Source organism: Sinohyriopsis cumingii, chromosome 12, assembly GCF_028554795.1.
Source record: "Sinohyriopsis cumingii isolate HCF-2022 chromosome 12, ASM2855479v2, whole genome shotgun sequence".
Classification (NCBI taxonomy): Eukaryota; Metazoa; Mollusca; class Bivalvia; order Unionida; family Unionidae; genus Sinohyriopsis; species Sinohyriopsis cumingii.
Genome location: NC_142972.1, coordinates 50364301 through 50389625, shown reverse-complemented (window position 1 = coordinate 50389625; position 25325 = coordinate 50364301). Strand labels below are relative to the sequence as shown.

General features: G+C 34.9%; 1 protein-coding gene across 2 annotated transcripts; it reads right to left on the bottom strand.

The window, feature by feature from the left end:
• Nucleotides 1-4073: 4073 nt before the first annotated feature.
• On the bottom strand, nt 4074-25095 carry LOC149786425 (bcl-2 homologous antagonist/killer-like). Of its 2 annotated transcripts, none has more exons than XM_089976868.1 (5): nt 24931-25095; nt 14808-15097; nt 12490-12633; nt 8138-8339; nt 4074-6380 (listed from the first exon to the last, which is right to left on the bottom strand). In XM_089976868.1, exons 2-5 carry the CDS (start codon nt 15044-15046, stop codon nt 6276-6278), a joined length of 690 nt encoding a protein of 229 aa, XP_089832994.1. In that variant the 5' UTR covers nt 15047-15097; nt 24931-25095; the 3' UTR covers nt 4074-6275. The 2 variants fall into 2 exon arrangements, with proteins under 2 accessions (XP_089832994.1, XP_089832995.1); XM_089976869.1 differs by having other exon boundaries at nt 24969-25095.
• Nucleotides 25096-25325: the final 230 nt, after the last annotated feature.

Below are 25325 nucleotides of genomic sequence, written 5' to 3'. Positions count from 1 at the left end.
TTGTGTTACAGTGAACAGAGTAGACCTTGATCCTCCAGCACATTATGTAATGAATAAACTGAATCTATGCTGTCTGCAGCATGTTTTGCACAATTAATGGCTAAATACAATGACAAAATGGTAAGATAATTCTAGAACAGCATTCTGCAATGAATAACAATTCTCCCTAATTTTGTACATGCTGGAAAGACTGTGGAACAGAATCTGAGATCTTTAATGACTTAAAAAAATGACATTGATGTAGTTATTATTTAAGTCTGAACACAAAATACAGGATTCTCCTTTCTCCAAGGATAGTATATTTACTTACAAAGTCTACTTAATCTAGTGTTCAAGAAGAATCATTAACTTTTCATATAACGTAGCATAACTTTCACATTCAAACTTGAGCAACCTGAATCAAGTATAAGCAAAATAAATACAAGATTGTACACAATTCTTTTCATAAACGATCAACCAAAGGTTATTGGAAATGATGTACATTTTAACACATATGGTTGGGACTGTTAAAGAGTTAAAGCCCCCATGCACCTGACACAGAAGACTCAACCTGAAACTTAAGATGGATTACATATTTGATGTTATACCAACTGTGTTTCCACAGCTTGCCTAACTCTAGTATGAACGAAGCCATAGCTGCCAACCCTCCAGACTCGTAATTAGTGAAAATAGGGATAAAACTTAGTGAATTTTGACATGAATTCGTGAAGCGATCTTTGAGTCTGGGAATATTTGTGGAACAAATGTTTAGCATGGTCTCCAGCTGATAAAGGTAGATTGTGTAAAACAAGAAAACTCACAAACAATACTTCAGCATTGTTAGCTTGCAGGTCTTCCACCGAGAGCTGAAATCTGCTGCGAATTCTTAATTTTCCCAACCTCAATGTGCTTTTTGCTACCAATGTGCTTCCTTACATCGTCTCTGCCACCATACCCAATGCTAAAATTTGTGGCACACTGCTTGCAAAAAGCATGATGTATATAGGTGTTTGATGGCTGAATGCATGGCCATTTTTTTGGTATATTCCAAACTAAACTTCACTTTTTGTGCAATAAATTTCTTTTTCCTTTTTGGTGGAGATATTTTAAGATGAGGTGCCAAATGGTAATTCAAATCAGTTTTTAGGGTGCATGGCAGAGCAAAATTCTGCTAAGGCCCCAGTTTCTCTCAAAAGCATTTGTAAAACTACTCTTATACATATAGAGTAAAATACGCTAAAATGCTTGCTACTGGGCCAACTGTATCAATCAGCTATAGTTCCACTAATATCATGACCAGCAGTACCAGACCATTTCAGCAATTGCTGATATCATGACTAGCGCTTAATGGGAAATTGGTTATTTTATTAATGATTTAAAATAATTGAGAATTGGGGAATTCGTGATTTTTTGCATGTAGCGTGAATCTGTGAATCTCTGAAAAAGTTGTGAAATTGACACCAAAATCATGAGGGTTGGCAGCTATGTGAAGCACATGATAAATGATCATTATATGCAAACATCTCCAATATTTTACCATTTTCTTGCTGCAGCTGTAAAAAGCAACACTGACTGACTCCTTATAGTTAGACTTTTATCTTATTTTATCAGTGCTCTGCTAAGCATGCATTTTCAAACCCCCTGATTGGTTATAATTGTTCCAGTGCCACCCTATGTAAACATGTTCTCGTTACTGCATGTCAGTCCATCTGTCTTGCTAATGATCAGAATCTGCACCTGGTAAAAATAATTTAAATAAATAGTAACAACTGCATGTTTGATAAGGTCAAACCCAAATTTCTCTGTAAACCTTTTGATATATTCAGATTGTTTAAACAAAGTGCATGTGCTACAACAAATACCTGATTATTGCACAAGAGAATGTCCATCAACCAATAATATCTGTCCTTAATATGTGAATTATTTTAGATATAAAATCGTTGTTGTTGTTTTAAGGTTTAATGCCATTTTTTCAGCACAAGATAGGCTATTCAGGGCAGCCAGTATAACTGGTGGAGGAAGAACCATGGAAAACCCAGGGAAGAACCAGCGACCCACAAGAAGCTACTGGCAAGCTTTATCACATACCCAAGTTAGCCGAGCCTGAGACTCAAACCCAAGATATAAAATTAAATGGAAATGCTTTTCCAGGCAGATAAATTAATATCATGATGAGTTAAACAATTACTTCATTTTCTTGGTAAAATATTTGTAGATCTAAAGCAAACAGAAGCTGTTCAAATCCTTTTAGTCATATGTCTAATATAATATTTTCTAATGAGTTTGACTAATGGATAATTGAGAAAGAAAAAAAAAGAAAAACGAGATAAAGCAATTGTGGAAAAATAAGAGAAAATTCTTATGAAAAATAAAGCCATTCTATTTAAACGTATCCTGCTGATTTAGTCTCATTCAACCACTCTTCATCACAGAAGGTTCCCGTAAAATGTTTCATCGATTTCTCTTACTGTTTAAAAGTGCTATATAAAGGTAAAAATACCCACATATTTCTTCTGTATCTCAAATTTTATCTAGACATACTTTCACAAATCGTTTACTCCAAAAATTCTGAAGTAAACTCAAAAAGAAAGCATTAAAATTTACTTTTTTAAAAAAAGCTACTGAGGGAGGTGTATCAATCATTCAACAAAATTATCCATGTTTATATGAAAATTAACATCTGTTCATCAGCATGATGTATTATCTAGTAAGCCAATCCAATCACCTTATACAATTTTAGCTTTATTCTTTGTTCACAAGAAAATGCAGTATTTTACCAGACCCTTCATTAGCACAAATCTCACAAGAGGTATAAAGACCTACTTACCCTAAAAAGATCTTCTCATTATGACTCTATAATTTTCCATATGTCTGACCCTATTTTCAGTAATATTTAGTAAAATATCAAGTATTGCTTTGTCCATTTGGAAAACATACATATTAAAAGTTTAGAATTGTGGTCTGATGCAGTGAAAGAAACATTATGATCAACTAAAACAAAGTATACTTGGCCTTAATGATCTCCAGTTTCAGCAACAGCTGGTGGTAAGTACACCGCTCCCTCGATAACTCGCGCCCGGATAACTCGCGATCCCGCTTATAACGCGGTGTCCGTCTTGGCTCCCGATTTTTTTCCAGAGAAAATGTATTTAAAATATCTTTAAAATATGCTGAACATGAAAAAAATTACGATAAGAATTGATAAATTAAACCTTGATACACTGCTCGTTTTATCATCGAAAATGGTGATTAATGCCCATAAAAATATAATCCATATTTTGAAATTTGCAAGTTCTAGAGAAGAATTAATTTCAGAGATCTCGAAAACGCTTAATTACGCGTATTTGGACGCCAATTTTTGATCTGGGACGCAGAAAAGGCGGGAGTCCTCCGCACGCATGTAATAGGTGCGCGGGAAAATTCAAAGATTTGCCGGTCCTGTTTCAGCCACCTGCTTTGTGGGAAAATGTGTTGATCAGTTTACTGTGCTGATATTTACAATGACAGAATTCAGTGACTGAAAGACTCTTTGATGTACTGTTGCTATTTCATAAGAGTACATTAAAAAAAAAAAGAACATGATGCAACAGCTAGGCGGCTAGTTCAAAGGCTTTGACTTGGCGGCCGAGTGAAAAAATATACTGATATTTAGTGATTGAATTCAGAGGCAGAAAGACCCAGTTTTAAAATCCTAGCGAGACCTCTGTTTAAAGATATCATATATTAGGTAAGTTTTTAGGATAAATAGTTGTCATTATACTGTAAATAAACAGTCTGGTGAAATAGCGATCAATGAAAACTTCTGGTAAATGTTAACAGGTGGCAACAGAGAATGAAATAAACACCAATTAAACGACTTCCTGTGTGAAAGTCACGTTCTAATCCTTTAATTCCGTTTCAGTGTAAACATTATAGTCTGTTCATTGAAAACATGAAAAGAGTCAATCGACCGTCACATCGAAACCCGTGAGTACTTCTGTGAGAACCTAATTACATGTACATGCCGGCTTTGTTTTGATCAACAACTTGGGGAAGTGTTTGTTGCATTAAAAAAAAATCGATTACAAGAGACCTCGGGTGCTGGATTAAGGGTCTTGGAGCTGCCTTTGACGTAAAGCAAAACAGTAACAGAGACAACGACGACGATAGTGACTTCGAATGTTTCAGTGAAACTGATGTCATTAATGCCGAGGCTGTTTGGGAGAAATTAGTACAGACTCATGGTCCTGAGATGGGCGTTTCTCTTGATGGAGGAGTGGATTTGTTCTGACAATGATTGCCCTACAGCCGCAAACATGTCAGATGAAACTATAATTATTTCTATAGAGAACAAATTTGCAGCAGAAAAAACGATTCTAACTGGAATAACACAAGTGTTGAAAGTGATGCAGACACAGATGTTGCACCCCCACCCCTCTGCACAGGAAGCAAATATTTTGATATTGCCATAAGGCGGCTGGAGACCCAAAATGTTGACTACGTAAAGCTCATGCAGTTGAGAAATCTGAGGGATTTTGCTCGGCGGCAGAGAAACCAAGGAGTAACACACAAAAAAAATTAACTGCTTTTTCAAAAAGTGAATTGATATTTGTCAAGCGTGGCACAAACGGCAAGTATTAACTTGTTCTAATTTACGTTGTTTTAAATTTGAGACCAATTAAATATGTTAGTACTGATTAACTCTTGTTTTTTTGTTTTTTTTTCCATTTTACTTCTATCGCATTCAAATCTATCTATCTATCTATCGTTCGATCAACACTGTTTCTCGAAAAGAGTCGATCTTTTGTTTAAAAAAAAAAATATAATTTGGCTCAAACAATAAAACTAGAATGTATACAATTCAACATAAAAATTAGTGACGTAGTACACAATGTGTGAAGTGGTACACATGTTCAGCGAACGGAAACCACGTGGAATAATGTTTTCGATGATAGCCTCAATATACTGTAATTTATCCTGAAATTTTTAATGTTGTCCTATGAGAAAATAATAAAGTACACCGTTATGAAGAGATATTTATTAACAGTTAATCTCAGAACGATTATAAAGTGAATATTCAACAGTATAATCTGCCTACCCCCCCCCCCATTTTTCCGTTATGTCGTCAATCACTTTATTGGTTTTGGGCTTATTTTATAGGTCCCTCGATAACTCGCCCCTCGCTTATAGTGCGGTCGATGTTTCTGGACCCCGATGTGCGTGAGTTATCGAGGGAGTGGTGTAGCTTCCTCCTAGATCTCTCATGTTGATGTAACCTTTATGTGTCTTTTTTGTTCATACTGTGGTGGCAATCAGTGAGCAATACTCAAATCACACAACATTGTGTCTAATAAATGTAATTGTTGCCTTTCCTTTTTTTTCTATGCATGATCAAGTACCTAAATATTGTTTTGTATATATCTGTGCAGAACATGTCGCATGGGTGAGAATTAAGTGTCTGATGTACCCCTTGTTAGACTGGTAGTCTGACAATTTGTATGGATTCTGAAACCTGGATCAAGACCAAACCTGGACAAAGCCAATATCCAAATCTGACTTGTGTTATCATTTTCTTGTTCCATAAGACCATACTTTAAGCATATTTTTAAACTGTAAGGATTGGCAGGACTTGGTCTAGTTGAATGAGACTATATAAATGTGAAACAATCAAGATACTTTTCTATTTCTAATGGTGGAAATAGGAGCAAAATAAGAGCACTGACAAAAAATATACAGACAAAGGTGAAGCACAAATTTTACAATAAAACCTATAAGGAACATACCCAAAAATGACAGTTGTTCATGAACGCTGAAAGACATAAGGGACATACCAAAATATGACAGTTGTTCATGAACACTATAAGACTCGCTTCTTTTCACCTAATTACACATCAACAGCACTGTTAAAAATGTAAACCTAATTTTTAGAAGAAAATATATGCAAATGAATCAAATTTTTTTCTTCAAAATGTCATTTATCTGATTGGATCACTGAATATTTATCACTTGTTTCTGTTCAATAAAGGAAGCAAATACATTTTCTACTTTATTTGTTGAAATGCACTGACATGTGTTCTGATCCTAGCTGGTAAAAAAAATTGATCTCTTTATTATTACTGCATTTCATGAAATCAGAAGTGTGCAATTCAGACTAGCATATCTTAAATATAAGGACATGACAACATTTTGCATTCGTAACCAGAGATCACAGTTTTGGCATGGAGGAAATGGGGTAAAAATATATTCACACTGAGCTTTGTCAGGTCTATATAAACAGTCTATCTACAACATGATTCAAATTTAAGCAAACAAAATCCTCATCTTCGTAAGTAAATCACTGCTGCTATTGTTGATACAGCTGCAAAGAGCATGAAGACCCAGTACTTGTTTTCCATCTGTGGCACATAGGACATGGCATTTGACTGAAAAATTAATAATGAATTCATAATACTAAGGGGTCGTATATGGTTTGCTAAGTTCAAATATATGCTCACGGTAGAAGGAAGAGCCTCAACATGCAGTTCAAGGTATTTCTGAGAAAATTACCAAATTTGACAGCAAAACTATGGTAAAAAAATGTCAGCATTGTTGATGCAATCTCCCAACTGGACAAGCATACAATAATACCATTAATATTCATGAAACCATAAGTTACTAGTGAAGAGATGAAGCCAAAGTATTGAACTGGCCTAGTCTTATACTCTGCATCAACTTATATATTGATGAAGGATGGAAAATTTACAAAATTAGCAAAACAATTTGTCCTATAGTAGGCATCAACTTACAGACCAGCAAATATGGTACCAGCAGAAAACAAGCTGAAGAATAGGAAAGAGTCTCTGTATGAGGAACACATGCTCAAGGATAAGGAAAGAGTCTCTGTATGAGAAACACATGCTCAAGGACAAGGAAAGAGTCTCTGTAAAAGGAACACATACTCAAGGACAAGGAAAGAATCTCTGTATGGGGAACACATGCTCAAGGACAAGGAAAGAGTCTCTGTATGAGGAACACATGCTCAAGGACAAGGAAAGAGTCTCTGTATGAGGAACACATGCTCAAGGACAAGGAAAGAGTCTCTGTATGAGGAACACATGCTTAAGGACAGGAAAGAGTCTCTGTAAGAGGAACACAAGCTCAAGGACAAGGAAAGAGTCTGTATGAGAAATACATGCTCAAGGACAAGAGTCTCTGTACGAGGAACACAAGCTCAAGGGCAAGGAAAGAGTCTCTGTATGAAGAACACATGCTTAAGGACAGGAAAGAGTCTCTGTAAGAGGAACACATGCTCAAGGACAAGGAAAGAGTCTCTGTATGAGAAATACATGCTCAAGGACAAGGACAGAGTCTCTGTATGAGGAACACATGCTGAAGGACAAAGAGTCTCTGTACGAGGAACACATGCTCAAGGACAAGGAAAGAGTCTCTGTATGAGGAACACATGCTTAAGGACAAAGAGTCTCTGTATGAGGAACACATGCTCAAGGACAAGGAAAGAGTCTCCGTATGAGAACACATGCTCAAGGACAAGGAACAAGTCTCTGTATGAGGAAGACATGCTTAAGGACAAGGAAAGAGTCTCTGTATGAGGAACACATGCTCAAGGACAAGGAAAGAGTCTCTGTATGAGGACACATGCTCAAGGACAAGGGAAGAGTGACAAACTGTGCATTCAAAATATTTCTGAGGAAAGCTATAGAAAAACACCTGCTCAAGGAATTGAGAAGTGTCTCGACACTGCCAATTATACAGTCTGCTACAGTGGGAAAATGGAATTAAAAGGAGAATATTAGTTAAACCAAAAGTCTGTTTATCATTAATGGTTCTCAAATCATTTTGCACCATCACTGGTAATTATTGATAATATTTTTAAATAACATTATTATAAGTTTTATCACAGTGATGCCATATATTGCTAGTCTTTAGATGAAAATAATAAACATCTAAAATATTAGTTATCCCTTTTATAATTATTAATCACATCTGATTGGTCCCGCTCTAGAAAGGCAACACCTCTTATAAGACCACTTGATTGTTGCAGAAGGGGTGGTTTTATAAGAGGTGAACCCTGCATATGACCTCTATTAAGAAACCAACTTTCTTGATAAAACACCTTTTGGGAATGAAAAATGGTCTGTCAAGAAAGGTTTTACATGTCAATTCTAATTTCTATACTTACCCAGCCTCCCTGCCTGGCAATCCAACTTGCAATTCCACTTGCTGCATCACCAATAAAACGGACTATGTTCGTGATGACATTACTGAGCACAGATGCAAATTTTTTAATTCTGTCTCCCAGCCTCAACACTCTCATAGCTATCCTGTATCCTAGGCAAAATAATGCCAAAATTCTGCCCCAGTTGATTCCATTCTGAAACAGCCTAGAAATCAAAAGGAAAAAAAAAATAATTCTATTTAATTTTGAAGAGACAAGCAACATAAAGTAATTTTTCTAATCTGCATTACTGTGCATTTTGCCCAGTTACTCAATAACACAACCTCACTAGGCCTCTAACTGCTGTGGTGACCTTAAGTGGTTAAAGCGTCTGCCTTGGGCAGCCAACTCATACCAAATACTTATAAAAACAAATTCCTAGCAGCTGCCACACTTGGCATTCAGCACTAAAAGGTTAGTGTTAGGATTCGTTGGCCTCATGTCAGGAATGGGTGAGAGATGATTTACAAGTCTGTGGTATGATGCACTAGTGCCAGACATCACTATAAACTGTCACACTGCAGACATCATAGTAATATGATTAAAATTGTTAAAGCTAGTTTAAAAATCTAAATCACACACAACACACATTCATTAGACCTCTATCCCATATATCCATGTACTAATTTGAAGAAACTCTGGCATATATACAAGCCAACCTACATCATATGCCACGTTATGAAACCTCTATCTTTTATGATGTGAGAGTATACTTGCCCACCATGACACACATGCATGTATGTGAAAATGAATGCATATATCTGGTAAAATAAACACATCTGTCCAGCCAACCCCATTCCCACTTGTGGCTAATAGTGCCAAGAATGGGTTTCCCAACTATTAAAATCCCTTATCACATTGACACCATCAAGTTAAACAATGGACCAAATAACATTTTCTACACTAACTGCTTTCATTTTAGCACTAATTCATTTAACCAGACATTAATATCTTGTCTTGTTGAGGAAGAAAGTGAAAGTAAAAACCATTATTATTGACCTTAATCATAAAACTTGACCATAATCAAGGGCGTGGACATATCTAAAGACAGATCTACAGAAAGACCTAGGGACAAATGAAGAAAACATCAATGTGACCAATATGTCAAGCTTCTGCTTAGACGAGTTTGACAAAAAGAAATTTAGTGTATTCTTAACGCCTTCAACTTCCATCCTAATGCTGAAAAGATATTTAATATGAGGAAATTTTTAAATGACCACATACCCCTTACAAAATTTAAGATTCTGTTCAAAGAAGACTCATGTCAAATGCATTTTTGAAGAATATACATATTAACGAAAATTTATATCTTTTATCCACAAATCTATTTTTCTTACCTGATAATAAAGAAATCAGTTTCACTTAAAGCAAAATCTAGCATCACAAAAAGTAATATTTTTCGATGTATGGTTGAGTGACATGGGGTTCTGAGAAGGGCTATGCTGAAACCTCTTAATTTCATTTAGGGTTATCAATGCAGAATGCCTTCAAGTAGGGCACTATATACTGTTTATGGGCAGTTCACTAAAGTATTAGCTGATTAAGCAATTGTTTAAAATGATTCTTGTTTTACTACATTATATTTTGTTTTGTATTATTCTTTACATTTAATATCTATCCTTTGTCCTAATGATCCATGAAGTGATTTATATATGTGTATACCAATACCCTGAAAATAACACCCATTTTGTATGTGGACCAATGCTGACATTATAACAAGTGTAGAGAGTATATGTACAGGTATATGTCACTGCCCATAAAGGTAGACCCAAGTGCCCTGCATCAAATACCTCTAAATTATTCAGTATGATGGTTTATGAGTATCTGAGAATTCTGACCCAATGTGTTCAACAGTTATCAAGATATTTTGCTGAAATGCACAACTTCAGCATTTTCCATGAATGAAGGCCATGCAATATCAATTGGGGGAACAATGCAATATGAAACACCCTTGTTCTACTGTGTTAAGTGTGAAGCTTCTTTGGACTATTTTCTGATTCTGTGAATTATTCAGGATGGAGAGGTGTGTCACTGATATATATAGTCGTATGAGTATGTCCTCACTGTCTCAACTTCACAATAAAAACAGAATACTAAAAGCTAGCAATTTTGATAACAGCTATATGTTAAACAACTTTATGTTTCTGAAGCATTAAATCCATTTTTGAGTACATGATAGGGTATACATGGCAGTCAGTATATTTGATTGAGGAAAAACCCTGGAAACCCCTGGAAGAACCAATGACCTATGGGAAGCAAATGGCAAGCTTTCTCTCATATCCATATTGGCCAAGCCAAAACTCGAATCCATGCAGACAGAGGTGAGACGTGTAAGTGATATGGAAAGGCAAATATCTTAGACTACTTGGCCCCCTACAACCTTATAAAGGTCAAATGAAAAGACAATGTATTAAATCATCAATTTCCTTTGCAAGAGTGAGAACAGCAATGTAAGACTCTGCTAATGACTACTTATGACATGTAACTCCATACAAATTTTTCACAATATATGCAATTAATCCCCCCAAAACCTATAAAGAAACAATACCATAATTATATTGGAGAAACTCTCCCATGCAGTAACTACTTAAAAATATGTTTGCTCAAAATTTCTTAGTAAAATATGGTCCCCTTCAAAAGCTTGTCTGTGTAAAACATGACTTTCTTTAAAATTATATGTATGAAGCTGATGCACGAATACTAAAGTCCTATTGTTGGTGATGATGTTCTTTGCTACCTGCTTTGTAATACATTAACATGGATATATATAAAAATACTAACTTTAAGTCACAACATGGAGATAGAGAGAAGGAAAGCAGACAGTAAGCAGTCACTGGAAAATGCACTGAAGATTATTGAGCTACAACAAAACGTGAATTTCATTATAACTTCAAATTACCAAGAGTGGGAAACAATGCAACCTTATATAATAAGAATAACATAGAATAGGAGGAAACAAGTAGCAATACACACATTAAATTAGGGGGCTGAACATGTGGGTGCATGCAGTCTCATTATCATGAAAATTGTCAAAAACTATCAATTTTTAAAAGTCGACTGAAAATACAATTAACTAAATTCTCATATTCCTTTTAAAAAGAGATAGAGAGACACCTGTATGCAGAACTGCCAAAGACAGAAACTACAGCAACACATGAATTTAAGGCAAATCAAGCTAGTGGTCCAGATCCACCTCACAGAAATTGCTGACAGTCCAAAGCTTTGGGGCACCCCAGACCCTGGACTGAAAGATACATTAGTCTTGGACTCCTCACAGTTTTTCCACACTATTCATTTAAGCAATAAATTTAATTCAGTTTTCATTGACAATTTACAATCAATTATCAAACTTCCACTGTTAAATGCTGGGCTACACAGTCTATATGCTGTAGTGACTGCTATAAGCAGTGACAAACCAGTTTGGTTGGAAAACACTGGACTGTTGATCATAGAAAGCAAGGGACCATTGAGAATAGGAGACCGCTGTATAAAGGGCATGCTTTACTGTGCACATTAAACTTTATAAAAATAATCATTTTTCCTCATTTTTAATATGTAAAGCAGTTATGTAACTTGGTAATCAACTAAGATGCTTACCTCAAAAATAGGTGAATGATATACATCATGGAGTTATTATTTTCCTCTTTTAATAAGATAATAAATTCAATAATTTAAAGTCTCCTTACCTGTTGAGCGAGCCCATAAAAGTCCACTTAGCTATGCTAGTGTGGAGGCTATCAAAGCATTTACTTCTTACTTCTTGAAGATTCGTGTGAATTTTCTGCCAGACTAATTGCTGATACAAGTAGCCAATAAATCAGCAAGCAAGTTTATGACAAAACATGTAATTACTGAGTGGCAATTTTTTTATATTGCACTTTTAACTTATAAGTAACATAAAAGTTGATTACATATCCTCAATACTGAAGTATCAAAAAGAGGTGCAATGGGTAGCTGCTGGCTCAATGCAAGGAAAAGTCAAATCATTGTACTGGAGGAGACTGGCATGACTATGGAAACTATTCCACTTAAATTTCTCCAAATACAGAGTCTGAAACTTAATTGATTAAGGTTTCAGATTCATGCTTTTTCTAGAAATTGCTATAAACTCAATTGTTATTTTACTTTACCCATTGATATACATCTTCAAGTTTTTTTTTTATTAAGGAACTTGTTTTTCTGGACTATGAGAGTATTGATGTTAATATTGTTGTTTTATTATTGCCTATGATAAATGACTAATGATAAAATTGCATCTGTGAGAACTGCCGGTCTGAGGCTAACTGAATGAAAGGCTAACTGAATGAAAGGCTTACTTTCTGGCCACACCAGCAAAGGCTTCATAGGCACTCTCATGATCGATGTTAAGGGAGCTTATCATCTCATCAAATTCATTTGCATATCGTTCATTGATATCATCCCCAATCTTTGCCAACTGTCGACCCACCTGAGATGCTGGGCTGAAAAACAATTAAATTTTGATAATCTTGTAAATAGTGCAAATTGTCATCATCTAATGTCTATATTTTATTAATTATCATCCCATAATAATGTACAGATATAAATTATAGGTTTTGGAAGCAAAGAGATAAAATAAAGGTCACATGGAATAAAAACATAACTTATGAACAGTTCTATGATTCTGTATTATGCCCACATTGTAATAAAATTTGTAAAACTGTTGACCTTGCTGAAGTTGCCTTTGCAAACAACTTGTATCACTATCTTGCTGTCATTTATTATTATTATTATTGCTGTGTTCTGAAGGGTTAAATTACATCCTTTTGTCTTTAGCATGATGTGCTTTAATATTCCAACAGCTCACATGAACTTTTTCACCAGAGAACCTGCTTTGCGTATATTTTGTGCAAGTGGGAATTATGCATCACTAATTACTGAAGAAATGTATTCTCCATTTGTTTGCCCATCTATTAGCCTCTTTCCTACCTTTGACCTGTCCAAATTTGTGTTTTTAAATAGCAGTTTACATACCAATTTACAAGAAAAAAGTATTAAAAACTTTTTTTTGCCAAGCATTGAATGTTTAGCATTTTATTAATGCAAAGAAAAGCCCATCGTTTGTCACACTCTATGTATTTTTCTGGTGTTAATTAATAAAACATTAAACATGTGCTGTCTCATTACCATTAAGGCAAATGACTACAAGAAAATTAAACATCATATAATAAAACAATTACTCACTTTTGATTTGATATGCTACAAGGAATTATCCAACACACTCACCCCCCAAAAATAATATTCTACTCAGCAAGGAGCCTCAGTGAATAGTCTTCCTTTGGTTGATAAATTTCTTAAGCAATCTAATCAAATTGCAATAAATATATAATGAAGGCCTGTGGAAAAATATCAAAGGTTTTGTAAAACGCTATCTTGCCTGCAAACAATTCCCATAAAAAGGTGACATAAGTCTTAAAATAAAAGCTTAACACTGTTAACAATACTGATATGTTATAATTAATATAAATGCTTTACTCATATAAGCACGACAGGACATTGGTTTGGAGTACACACAGTTATTTCAATACATCAAAATGTTCACACAACCATCTGTACAGGAGGAAAAGGAATCAAGTTTCTCAAGATTTTCATACTGGATGCTGGACTGGTACCATTTTCTTGTGCTAATTGACAAAAAAAGACATCAGATGACAAATAAAAAGCCACCAAATAAGCTCTATTGGTCAATGACCAGAAGAGATAAAAATTGTGACAGCTGTGACTTGTAAATATGCACATCATCAGCTGATGGCAATAACATACACAAAGTTTCACAGTGATCGAGTGAGAAATGTGAGGAATAGTTAAGTTAGAAAAATAATTTCACATACTACATCCAGCTGCAAGTAAAACAATTTAAAATATTTATAAAAATAACATAAGCACTTTAATGTGTTGACATCTTCATCTTCAGATGATGACCATAAAATGTACAAAGTTTCAATGATTCATCAAAACTACGGGGACTAGTTGCATTCACAAGATTCTGTCATACAATGTATTCAGTTGTCAATCAAAATAAGCAATAACTCTAAGTTTCATGGCTATCTACTAAAAACTGTATAACTAGCTGTACTTAAAAAAAATTGCCAAATGGAACGAATGGACACAAGGATAGCTGGAGGAGGTATACAAATAATGCATAAAATCAAGAACAAGTACCAGTAACCACTGCGTGTAACTGGATCCATGCAGCAATTTGTGCAAACTCTTTAACATTTGCTGTAATCAATTATAAAACATACAACCATAAACAGCATAAAGCCAGACCTGTCACATCATAATACACCAGACGATCATGGTCTTATCTGTGAAAAACATTAAAACGCTTTCTCTGGGATAAAGCTTTAAGCTGGGTTACCATGTTCTTTATTTTACAATAAACTGGGCTACCATGCGATTTTGAAATTCTGTAGACCCTAAAAAATTAAGAATTTTCTAATGAGGTTAAACTGGACAGTAGGGTTGTTGGCCCATTCTATGGGGAGACTCTATAACTTTGGAAACTACATTTTAAAGAGGTCTATAAAGCACCAGAGGAAATACTTTGCTGAAGCAAACAAAATCTATCATACAAAATAATTTCCTAAATTTTTCAACTCATTTATATTTATACCTTAATGGGTCTTGAGTAAAGTTGGCAAACTCTGTAACAGAGGGTGTAGCATCAAATTCTTGTCTCATTTTCTCATTCCTGTATGACTGGTACAGGAAATTACGAAATACTTCCTCTGTCTGTTGAGTCACATTTTCCTCGGACTCATGGAAATTACCTGGGCCCTGCATCTGTTTCAAATTGGGAGAAATGGGGGGATTTGGTGGGCCTTTGCCAGCCCCCCCATCCCAGGATGCCATTTTAAATTTCCTGAATGGATGCTGTTGCCTACATGGATCACTTGGATGAACCTTCAAAGCAACATAAAAATGATCAATACTGTGCATACTAGAACATATGGGAGAAAGAAGCAATGTTAACATGATATAAAATAAATTAAAAGTGTCAAAATTAAGAGAAACAAAATAAGAAAAAGCATAAAAATATGTTTCAAAGGATATACAATGATATTGTATGCAATGCTGATTTGAAGACAGCTAGTTTAGGCAAGACAGCAATATTCTGTTGTAATTTGTTCCACTGTACAATAGCTAGAGAAAAATGGAATAATTATAATTGTCCAGTGCTTATTCTGGTCAGTAGTCTTGTATCGGGTGATAATGGAATATCCACAAGTTTGTCATTCTGGTCAGTAATCTTGTATCAGGTAATAATGAAATATCCACGATTTTGTCATTCTGGTCAGTAGTTTTGTATCAGGTGATAAAGGAATATCCAAGAGTTTGTCATTCTGGTCAGTAGTCCTGTATCAGGTGATAATGGAATATCCACGAGTTTGTCATTCTGGTCAGTAGTCTTGTATCAGGTAATAATGTAATATCCACGAGTTTGTCATTCTGGTCAGTAGTCTTGTATCAGATGATAAAGGAATATCCACAAATTTGTCATTCTGGTCAGTAGTCTTGTATCAGGTGATAATGGAATATCCACGAGTTTGTCATTCTGGTCAGTAGTTTTTTATCAGGTGATAATGGAATATCCACGAGTTTGTCATTCTGGTCAGTAGTCTTGAATCAGGTGATAAAGGTATATGCACAAGTTTGTCATTCTGGTCAGTAGTCTTGTATCAGGTGATAAAGGTATATGCACAAGTTTGTCATTCTGGTCAGTAGTCTTGTATCAGGTGATAAAGGAATATCCACGAGTTTGTCATTCTGGTCAGTAGTTTTGTATCAGGTGATAATGGAATATCCACGAGTTTGTCATTCTGGTCAGTAGTCTTGTATCAGGTGAGAAAGGAATATCCATGAGTTTGTCATTCTGGTCAGTATTCTTGTATCAGGTGATAATGGAATATCCACGAGTTTGTCATTCTGGTCAGTAGTCTTGTATGAGGTGATAAAGGAATATCCATGAGTTTGTCATTCTGATCAGTATTCTTGTATTAGGTGATAATGGATTATCCACGAGTTTGTCATTCTGGTCAGTAGTCTTGTATCAGGTGATAATCAAATATCCACAAGTTTTTCATTCTGGTCAGTAGTTTTGTATCAAGTGATAATGGTTTTGTATCAGGTGATAATGGAATATCCACGAGTTTGTCAATCTGGTCAGTAGTCTTGTATCAGGTGATAATGGAATATCCACGAGTTTGTCATTCTGGTCAGTAGTCTTGTATCAGGTGATAATGGAATATCCACGAGTTTGTCAATCTGGTCAGTAGTCTTGTATCAGGTGATAAAGGAATATCCACGAGTTTGTCAATCTGGTCAGTAGTTTTGTATCAGGTAATAAAGGAATATCCACGAGTCTTTTTTATGATTTTATAGCACACAACCAATTCAGCAAAAAATCATGTTTTGAAAGGACTGTTAACCAAATTTGTTTCTCATATCTGTTAGACTGACAGTAAATAGTAAATTTCAAGCCATCGAGTTTTACTGCTTTCAATTTTTAATATGTTTGGAGGTTCAAAGACAAATGAGGTTTAACCAAGCTTTTAAAAATTATGCACATTTTGTTCAAGGCATTTATAAATGGTTTTGATGTAATATATGAAGCAAACTTAACATAAAACATTTGTTTTTGGACCAATCTGTAGGAATTTGATCTAAGTTTAAGCATTTTGGTTAAAAATTGGAGAACATGTACTATTTCACATACAAGCCCAACATGGGATCAATTATATCCAAACATAATGCGCTATATAAAAAAATACTTTTGAAAATTTTGATTCCATTTACTTAATTTTGAACACAGACACTGAACAGAATATAATACTTTTATAAAGTTATAAATTACATTTCAATTAACATGCTTTATATTATTTATATTTAAAATCATAAATATATTCCTGTGTATTATGCAAGTTTGGAATAGTTACATTATTCAAAATTTTTTTAACAAAAATATAGATAGACCAATATACCCACAGAATCATTTTTTTGGTATACATTCTTCAGACATTGTTGGTCATTAAAAGAGGTGACAGCAAAGAGCTATTAAAAAAATGTGTGTGCGTGTATTCATACACAGTATGTACTTTGTGAAGGCTTGTGAAATTATGGCGTTACTATATGTACTACTGTATTGTTTTGCACATTGTCACAGTGTCAGTTAGTTTGTCTATGTATGTCCTCTAAGTATTACTATTTGTACTACTGTATTGCTCTGCATCGTTGTAGGGTACTTTGCCTATGTATGTCCTCTGTTAAGTCATGAACAATAGTAGGTGTTACTATTTGTACTACTGTATTGTTTTGCACATTGCCACATTGTCAGGTAGTTTGTCTATGTATGTCCTCTATTAATTCATGAACATCAGTAAGGGTTACTATTTGTACTAATGTATTGTTTTGCATCATTGTTGGTACAGTAGTTTGTTTTTGTATGTCCTCCATTAAATCATGAACAACAGTAGGTCATTAATTTATTTCTTGAAGTAAGGATGACTTTTACAAAAATGCAGCATTGCTGGGAAAATGTCACAAGTTACAATATTACACGTTAGGTTGACTTAGTGATCATCTTGCCAGGGTAAAGTCTAGCATGCATAATGAATGTTGATTTCTGAAACAAATCATGCCTAAAAATCACAAAATAAACAAAAATTTTAATTTTATTTCCAAGCCCAACCTTTGTCTATAAATATTTTTCTTTGAGTACTGTTGTCTCACTATATTCCACTGAATTTATGCTATAAGCAAGCAAACAATTTAAAGATGGCAGTATTTAAAAGTGAATTTATTGTTACGGTAACTAAAATAATGCATATGTTAGAACCTGAAGGATCCTAACGAGCAGATTAAACTTTGAAAGAAAATCCTCCAAAACAGTGAAACTTTCAGTAGCTTAAATAATTAAAAGAAGCACAGAACAGGATTATAAGCATGCTGATATGCAAACTGACAAATTGAATCTCACTTTAAAAAAATAGGACAACAGAAGAAAAAAGAAGCAACACTAATGTAATTAACAGAAAAACAAATAATGACACATTTATCAGCTGCCATCCTCATGGCAGAAGAGTTAGTGAGGGTGGGGATGAATGGGATATTAACTGCTAATACTGCATTAACACTCTTTACCATTCAAGGATAAAATTAAGGATCTAAATGAACTGAAATTTGATTCCTGGCTGAAATGAAATGTCATTCCACTAAATGGCAGCTGCAGATCTAAACATTGTATTTATTGTGTTTAAAAAATAGCAAATCATCCAAACTTTTGGGAGCAGCTTCTTTGGTATTTTTAAAGTCTCCAAAGAAATGACCTAAGTCTTTGCACTTTCTGGGTTGGCATATGGCCATAAGTATCGGGCTATTGTAGCCAATGGTGAAATCATCATATACAAATCTAAGAAAATGATTTTGTAACTTTTTATGTTAGCTTATATTCTTATTGCTGCAGAAATGCCAGGCTATAGGACAGAAGCTGAAATAGGAAATGATAAAGGTATGTAATACTGTCAGTTTATTGACTCTTGTTATCTTCTGACCAATAAATTTAAGACAGTTTTCTATAAGCTTTCATGATTTTTTTTTCATGTGAACCAATTGGCTACTGGTACTCCTAGCAGTATGACAGTTTCTTCACAGTTTATGATAGCACTGCTTATGTTATGTACAGATTTCATACTGAATGTCACTTAATCCACAACCAGTACTTTAACCTTTTCTGGTTAGACTTTCATTCTGTTCACAGAAAACCTGTCGATCATGAGAGAACTCATTTTCAAGTGTGTCAATCAGTGTCAAAAGTCCTGGGAGAAAAATGAAAGTGTCAACTCTAGCACAGTTATATTTATACAAAAATCATTATTTAATAAAATATAATATATTAACCTTTACCTCATAGAGTATATAATATGGTTTTTTAGGTCTTCAATACACATGTAGCAAAGTTACCCAGTGCAGTGCACTATAAATAGAATACGTGTTACCTTTTTGATTCCATACACATAGGCCTATCTGTTAACTGTTAAACAATGTAATGTATGTTACATTTAGCAGCAATTTTAACCATTTTACATTTTTGGTACACATCTATTAATAATGGAAAATATTAAGAGTAAAGTCGGATCATTATAGCTGTTTAATTATTTTTCACAGAAGAATTTTATGTGCTTTAAAATCTTGAGACAACTTGTTCACCGACAAGTCAGTGAAGCCGCGTGACCAACCGTAGTTGCCATTTCTCATACTTGATATTTACAAGTATTCTGTCCACATCAATATCACTAAGTCATCTGAATTTGATAATTTATAAAACTAATTGCTTCCTACATCAATATCAGCAACTTCCATTTTGGAAAGTGGAGAATACGACCCAGTTACTTTAAATAGTAGATTTCAACCAAAGCAAAAGCAGTGACCACGTGATCTGACATAATGGTCATTCGCAGAAATGAATGTAGTATCTAATTGGTTTTTTTCCTGAAGGTGGCACTATGAAAACCCACTTAAAATGGCTTATGTTTACAGCATGCGTTAAAAGGCACTTCCATGTGAATGCAGTAAAGGCATCCAAAGGCACTTGCATGAGGTAAAGGATTAATGAAACATTAAAAAGCAAAGATTTGAGGATGGACCCCTCAAAGAATTGCAGTCTAACTTAACTCATGGCAATTTGCATCTTAATTTGCTGCTTTCAGTCAGACAGTCATATCAACAAATGACTTACTGAGCATTCTGACACATAATCCCTTAGTTTGCAAATGCAAATAACATAACAGAGACAGTCAAAAGCCTTAGATAAATCCATCGGAATTATAGTTACATGTTTGTTGTTAAGGGCATCCTTCCAGTCTTCTAGTAAACATAAAGGTGTGATCAGGCATTTATAATCTTTCCAAGAAACACCCAAGAATGTTAATAATTTTATCAGCTGGGTCTCAATTGATTTCTCAAACAGTCTGAATATAATTGAGACAATTGTCCTATATGAAACTTGGAAATGCTTTTGCTTTCTTCAAACAATCAGTAAACATAACAGACCAGTGTTTTGTCCAACAAAGAATGGCATCCATTTTTAACATGTTAACTGTAATTTGGTATACCCAACCCCCACTCATGATTTAATATAATTCAATATTCGCATCATTTTAGTGATACAATCAAGGTTACCCAAGTTAAAATTGAAATGCCATGTAACTATTGTAATTATATGTCGCATCTGAACATGCCATCTATCGGATACCTCAATCAGATCTACTGCTGAAGGCCTCGGTAAATTCTTGAAAGAATACGATATAGATCCGTTATCCATAAAGTTTATCCACAGTAGACGTAATTGTCTATCGGCCAAGCTGACTGTATATAATTCAGACTGCGACACTGTTGAAAATGATGTAACATGGCCAAAAGGTGTTTATGTAAGAAGGTGGTATGGGAATCAATCTTGGCGAGACAGGTTTAGCAATCGCGATCAGGAGGCAAATGAAGGTGCAGGATGCGATATTCTGTGACTAGGGTGACAGTTAATTGTTCATAAATTTGCCATTATGTTCTGTCGTAAGTTAATGTGTTTTGTCATCTTTGTCATTTTAGTCCTGCTTTCACGATGCATAAGTATTAATATGCCTATATTGCAAGTTAATATGAATCTTAATATACTGACCTGGAATGTTAGAGGAATTATGTCCTCTGCTCTTAGCTTTAGTGCAATGCTGGATAAATATAATGTTGACGTAGCTTGCGTAACTGAACATAAACTATTACAGCACATACTTCCATTTTGCGATACTATTCGTTCTGATTATAAATGCACTGCTAAGGCAGAGGATATTTCCTCTAATTGTATGTTAATAAAATGTGGTAAAGGAGGAGTTGCAATCTTCTGCAAAACTTCTCTCATGAGATATGCTAACTTTATAGATGAAGTTAATAGTGACAGAGTTGTTGGCATAGAATTCAAATTTCCTGATATGCAAAATGTATATATTTTTTGTGTATATATGCCGACCCTATTATATGGCATAGATTGTTACAAAGCGCAAATTGAGTTGATTCAAAATCTCTATGATCAGTACTCACAGCTGGGGGACGTGTATTTTACTGGTGATTTCAATGCAGTAGCTGAACCAGCCACTTTCAGAGATTACAAAGATAGAGTATTTCATGAGTTCTTGCGATATAATAATCTAGTGAGTGCTGGACATTTAATAATATGCACTGGTTCCCGCTATACGTTCACCCCAGCAAGAACGATGATTGATCATTTTGTACTGTCGGATCAATGCATAGGTAGATTACGAAGTGTGCACATTGTTTCAGATCACGAAGAGCACGCGATATCTGACCACCTCCCTATCCTTACTTCCCTTCGTACAGTGACCTGTGGGAGAGACTTCAGACAGTCTATGAAGAGAAACAACATAGCCTGGAATAAATTAAACGCTGATATCTTGAAAAACTATCAATCTGAGCTGGACCTTCGCCTGAAAACTTTAGATATAGATACTATTTCGGACAATGTTGATAGCTTTTACCAGCACATTGTTAATGCAATACAGCAGTCAAGCGACATCGCGCTTCCAAAGTCTAAATTCAATTATCATGCCAAACCATATTGGTCAAATGAACTCAAAGAAGCACATAAACTTCAAAGACAAGCTAGGTATACTTGGATAAATTAGGGAAGACCAAGGGGTAGTCAATTTAATTCTTACAGAGAATATAAAGATAAGAAGAGAGACTTTAGAAACGTTCAAAAACTGGCTGTGGAAAAATATATGGGGGAGGTGTATGAAGAAATTGAAAAAGCACATGAATGCGATGTAAGACACTTTTGGAAAATGATCAACATTAAGAGAGGGAACAATACAAATTTTTGTCAGGAACTATCAACTGATGGAGTTTGTGTCCGTGATGATGATTCCATCGCAAATGGCTTTGCTAGATACTATGAGGACATTCACACGCCGAATTTAAACCATAGTTTTGACGGAAACTTTTATGAATTTATAGAGAGAGAATTAAATCGGGGTCTACAGGACGAAGTAAGCCATATCGAGGCCTTACAGACCAGTATCAGTTTAAATGAAGTACGAGAAATCATTAAAGGTCTAAAGAAATCAAAAGCATCGGGCCATGATCAAATTTGCAATGAACATTTGATCTATGGCAGCGACTACCTCATCGAGTGTATGACAATTTTATTTACTCGGATGATTGATCAATCTTACATACCTGTAGATTGCAAAAAAGGGTTAGTAATACCACTGTACAAAGGTAACAGAAAATCAAAGAACTCCCTCGAAAGTTACAGGCCTGTTACTTTACTGCCTGTTATCTACAAAACCTTTGAGAAAATTATTCATGAACGTTTGGTAACTTGGCTCAAAGATACTAATTCTAGTATACCCAGTTCACAACAACATGGTTACCAAAAAGGTTTAGGCTGCACAACAGCGAGTTTTGTGCTGTTGCAATCAGTACAATATAATGTAAACATGGGTTCACGGGTTTTTGCTGCTTTTCTTGATACAAAAAAGGCATTTGATACCGTGTGGCACGAAGGACTGCTTTTTAAATTATTCACGTTGGGAATTACGGGTAAATCCCTTTTGATATTTTTTAACATGTATACAAATTTACAGAGTAAAGTTCTTGTAAATGGGCAATTTTCAGATTGGTTCTCAATTGGCCAAGGAGTGAGACAAGGGGGTGTTTTGTCAACCTTGATGTACACAATATTTATAAATGACTTGCTGCTACAGTTAGAAAATAGTGGATTTGGAGCAAAGATTGGATCCTTAGCTGTGGGAAATCCAACCCTAGCTGATGATATTTCACTTTTGGCTATATATCCTAGCAATCTACAAAAGCTGTTAGATATAGCATACGACTACAGTAATAAGTGGCGATTCGAGCTTAGTGTTACAAAGTCATACATTATCATTTTCGGACCCCAATACAAGAATTTTATCAATATGAAATGGTATCTTGGCCCGTCATGTTTGCCGGTCACCGATTCGGCAACACACCTGGGTCACCGGATTAACTCAAAGCTGACGTCGCATGACGCAATACTCGATGCATGCAAGAAAGGGAAAAAATCTTTTCACGGTCTGTTTGGTATTGGCATTAAACCGAATGGTTTAAATCCTTTGGTTGCTGCAAATGTAATTAAAAAGGTAATTTTCCCTTCAATGTTTTATGGAAGTGAATTATGGTGTAACATTTCAAAAAGTGACCTCGCTTTATTGGATAAAACTCTGAGGTATTTTGCCAAACATTTACAAGGTTTTCCAATACATACAAGATCAGACATTGCCCTGGGAATGCTAGGATGGACATCAGCGCAGTCCGAAATTGATAGAAGAAAATTGATGTTTTTACACAGATTGTGTTTGATGCCTAACAATGTACATACTAAACGTGTGTTTAACGTTGCGTTATTTCACTTCATTCTGAGCGGATGCATGTCAAGCTGCGGGTTAATTTCAAATTTATATTATACCTCAAAGAAGTTTGACTTGCTCGGGTATCTAACTGATTATTTACATCATTCTGAAATTCCAGATAAACATAATTGGAAAGAAATTGTAAGGTCAAAAATTGTTGGTCTTGAAAATAGCCTCTGGAGAGTTCGTATGTCTAATCAAGCAGATTTTGATAGATTCTCTTCGATACACGAATACTTACGACCTGCCTCAGTGTGGCAGTCGGCTAAAACTAGACAACACACTAAGGTATTTACATATGTAACTAAACTATGGGCTGCTGTTCCACAAACACAGCTTGATATGTGTATTAGATGTGGGAATGTTTATACAGACTTGATACTTCATTGCTGTGTTAGTTGTCCTTATATGTCGAACTTTCGAAATTCTTTCTGGGATTTCCTTACTGATAAATTTCCCCTGAGCCTGCACATTACGTTATTTAATGCAGAAGATGAGCTGCAACTACAATATCTTTTAGGTAAAAGGTTACCATCAGGAGTAATCGACAAAGAAAACTCCAAGCTATTCGTCCTGTATGCAGCATACTTTGTCATGCAGTGTGCAGCTATCTTCTGTAAATAAGGTACTGAAACTTGCAACTTATGAGTTGACGAACACTTTGTTGATTGATATTGTGTAAGAATTTGTATTCCAATATAGAATATTTTTTTTTTTTTTTATATTTATTGATTGTATTCAGATGATTTATTCTTATATCATGTAATCTTCCATGGAAGGAAATAAAGATGATGATGATGATCATTTTAGTGATACAATCAAGGTTACCCAAGTTAAAATTGAAATGCCATGTAACTATTGTAATTATATGTCGCATCTGAACATGCCATCTATCGGATACCTCAATGAATTTCTTGTTTCTGGCATTTAAATTAGACTACAAGATTTTTAAAAAAATGATTTTAAATTATTATCTTGCATCTGAATACTTGTTTAGCTTTCGTTTCGGTTCCACAGATTCGCTACGTTTATACTACGTTGAAACTCTACACGATAGATTGGGATGTACAAACTGTAAACCCTTGGTACAGCAGCACGAGTACCAAACGTTTCGTGGAAACTATTTACAAAATGTGTGACTACATACTATGCAACATAGTCTACTAACAGTGTCGCTTTCCTTTGTGAAACTTTTCCGAACTTGCCAACATAGTTGGCCAACTTCAACTGCCTGTAACTTTAGTCACTTAGATAGACACTGGTGACTATGATAGATACCTGTAAGTGTAAAGTATTGTGTATGTAGAAAGTCTTACAAAACAAGCTCAAATTTCGAAGCAATCATACGACCCCGGTTTCCCTTTGACTTTCCGTTTTCAAGTTAGAAATGACACAATCAGTTCTACAGGAAGAAAAGCTACTCAATTGGAATGTCTTCGGCCGTTTCCATTGCAGTATTTTTTTAAAAAAAATTATAGACTGGTCCCATAGTAAACGGGTCAGAAAGGACCGGTACGGAAAAGGACCGGGTTAGAAAGGCCAGTAACGGGTCAGAAAGGACCTGGACGGAAAGGGCCCTGTTTACAAAGGACCGTTTAAAAGACTGATTAATAATAATAATAATAATAATAATAATAATAATAATAATAATAATAATATAAGAAGAAGAAGAA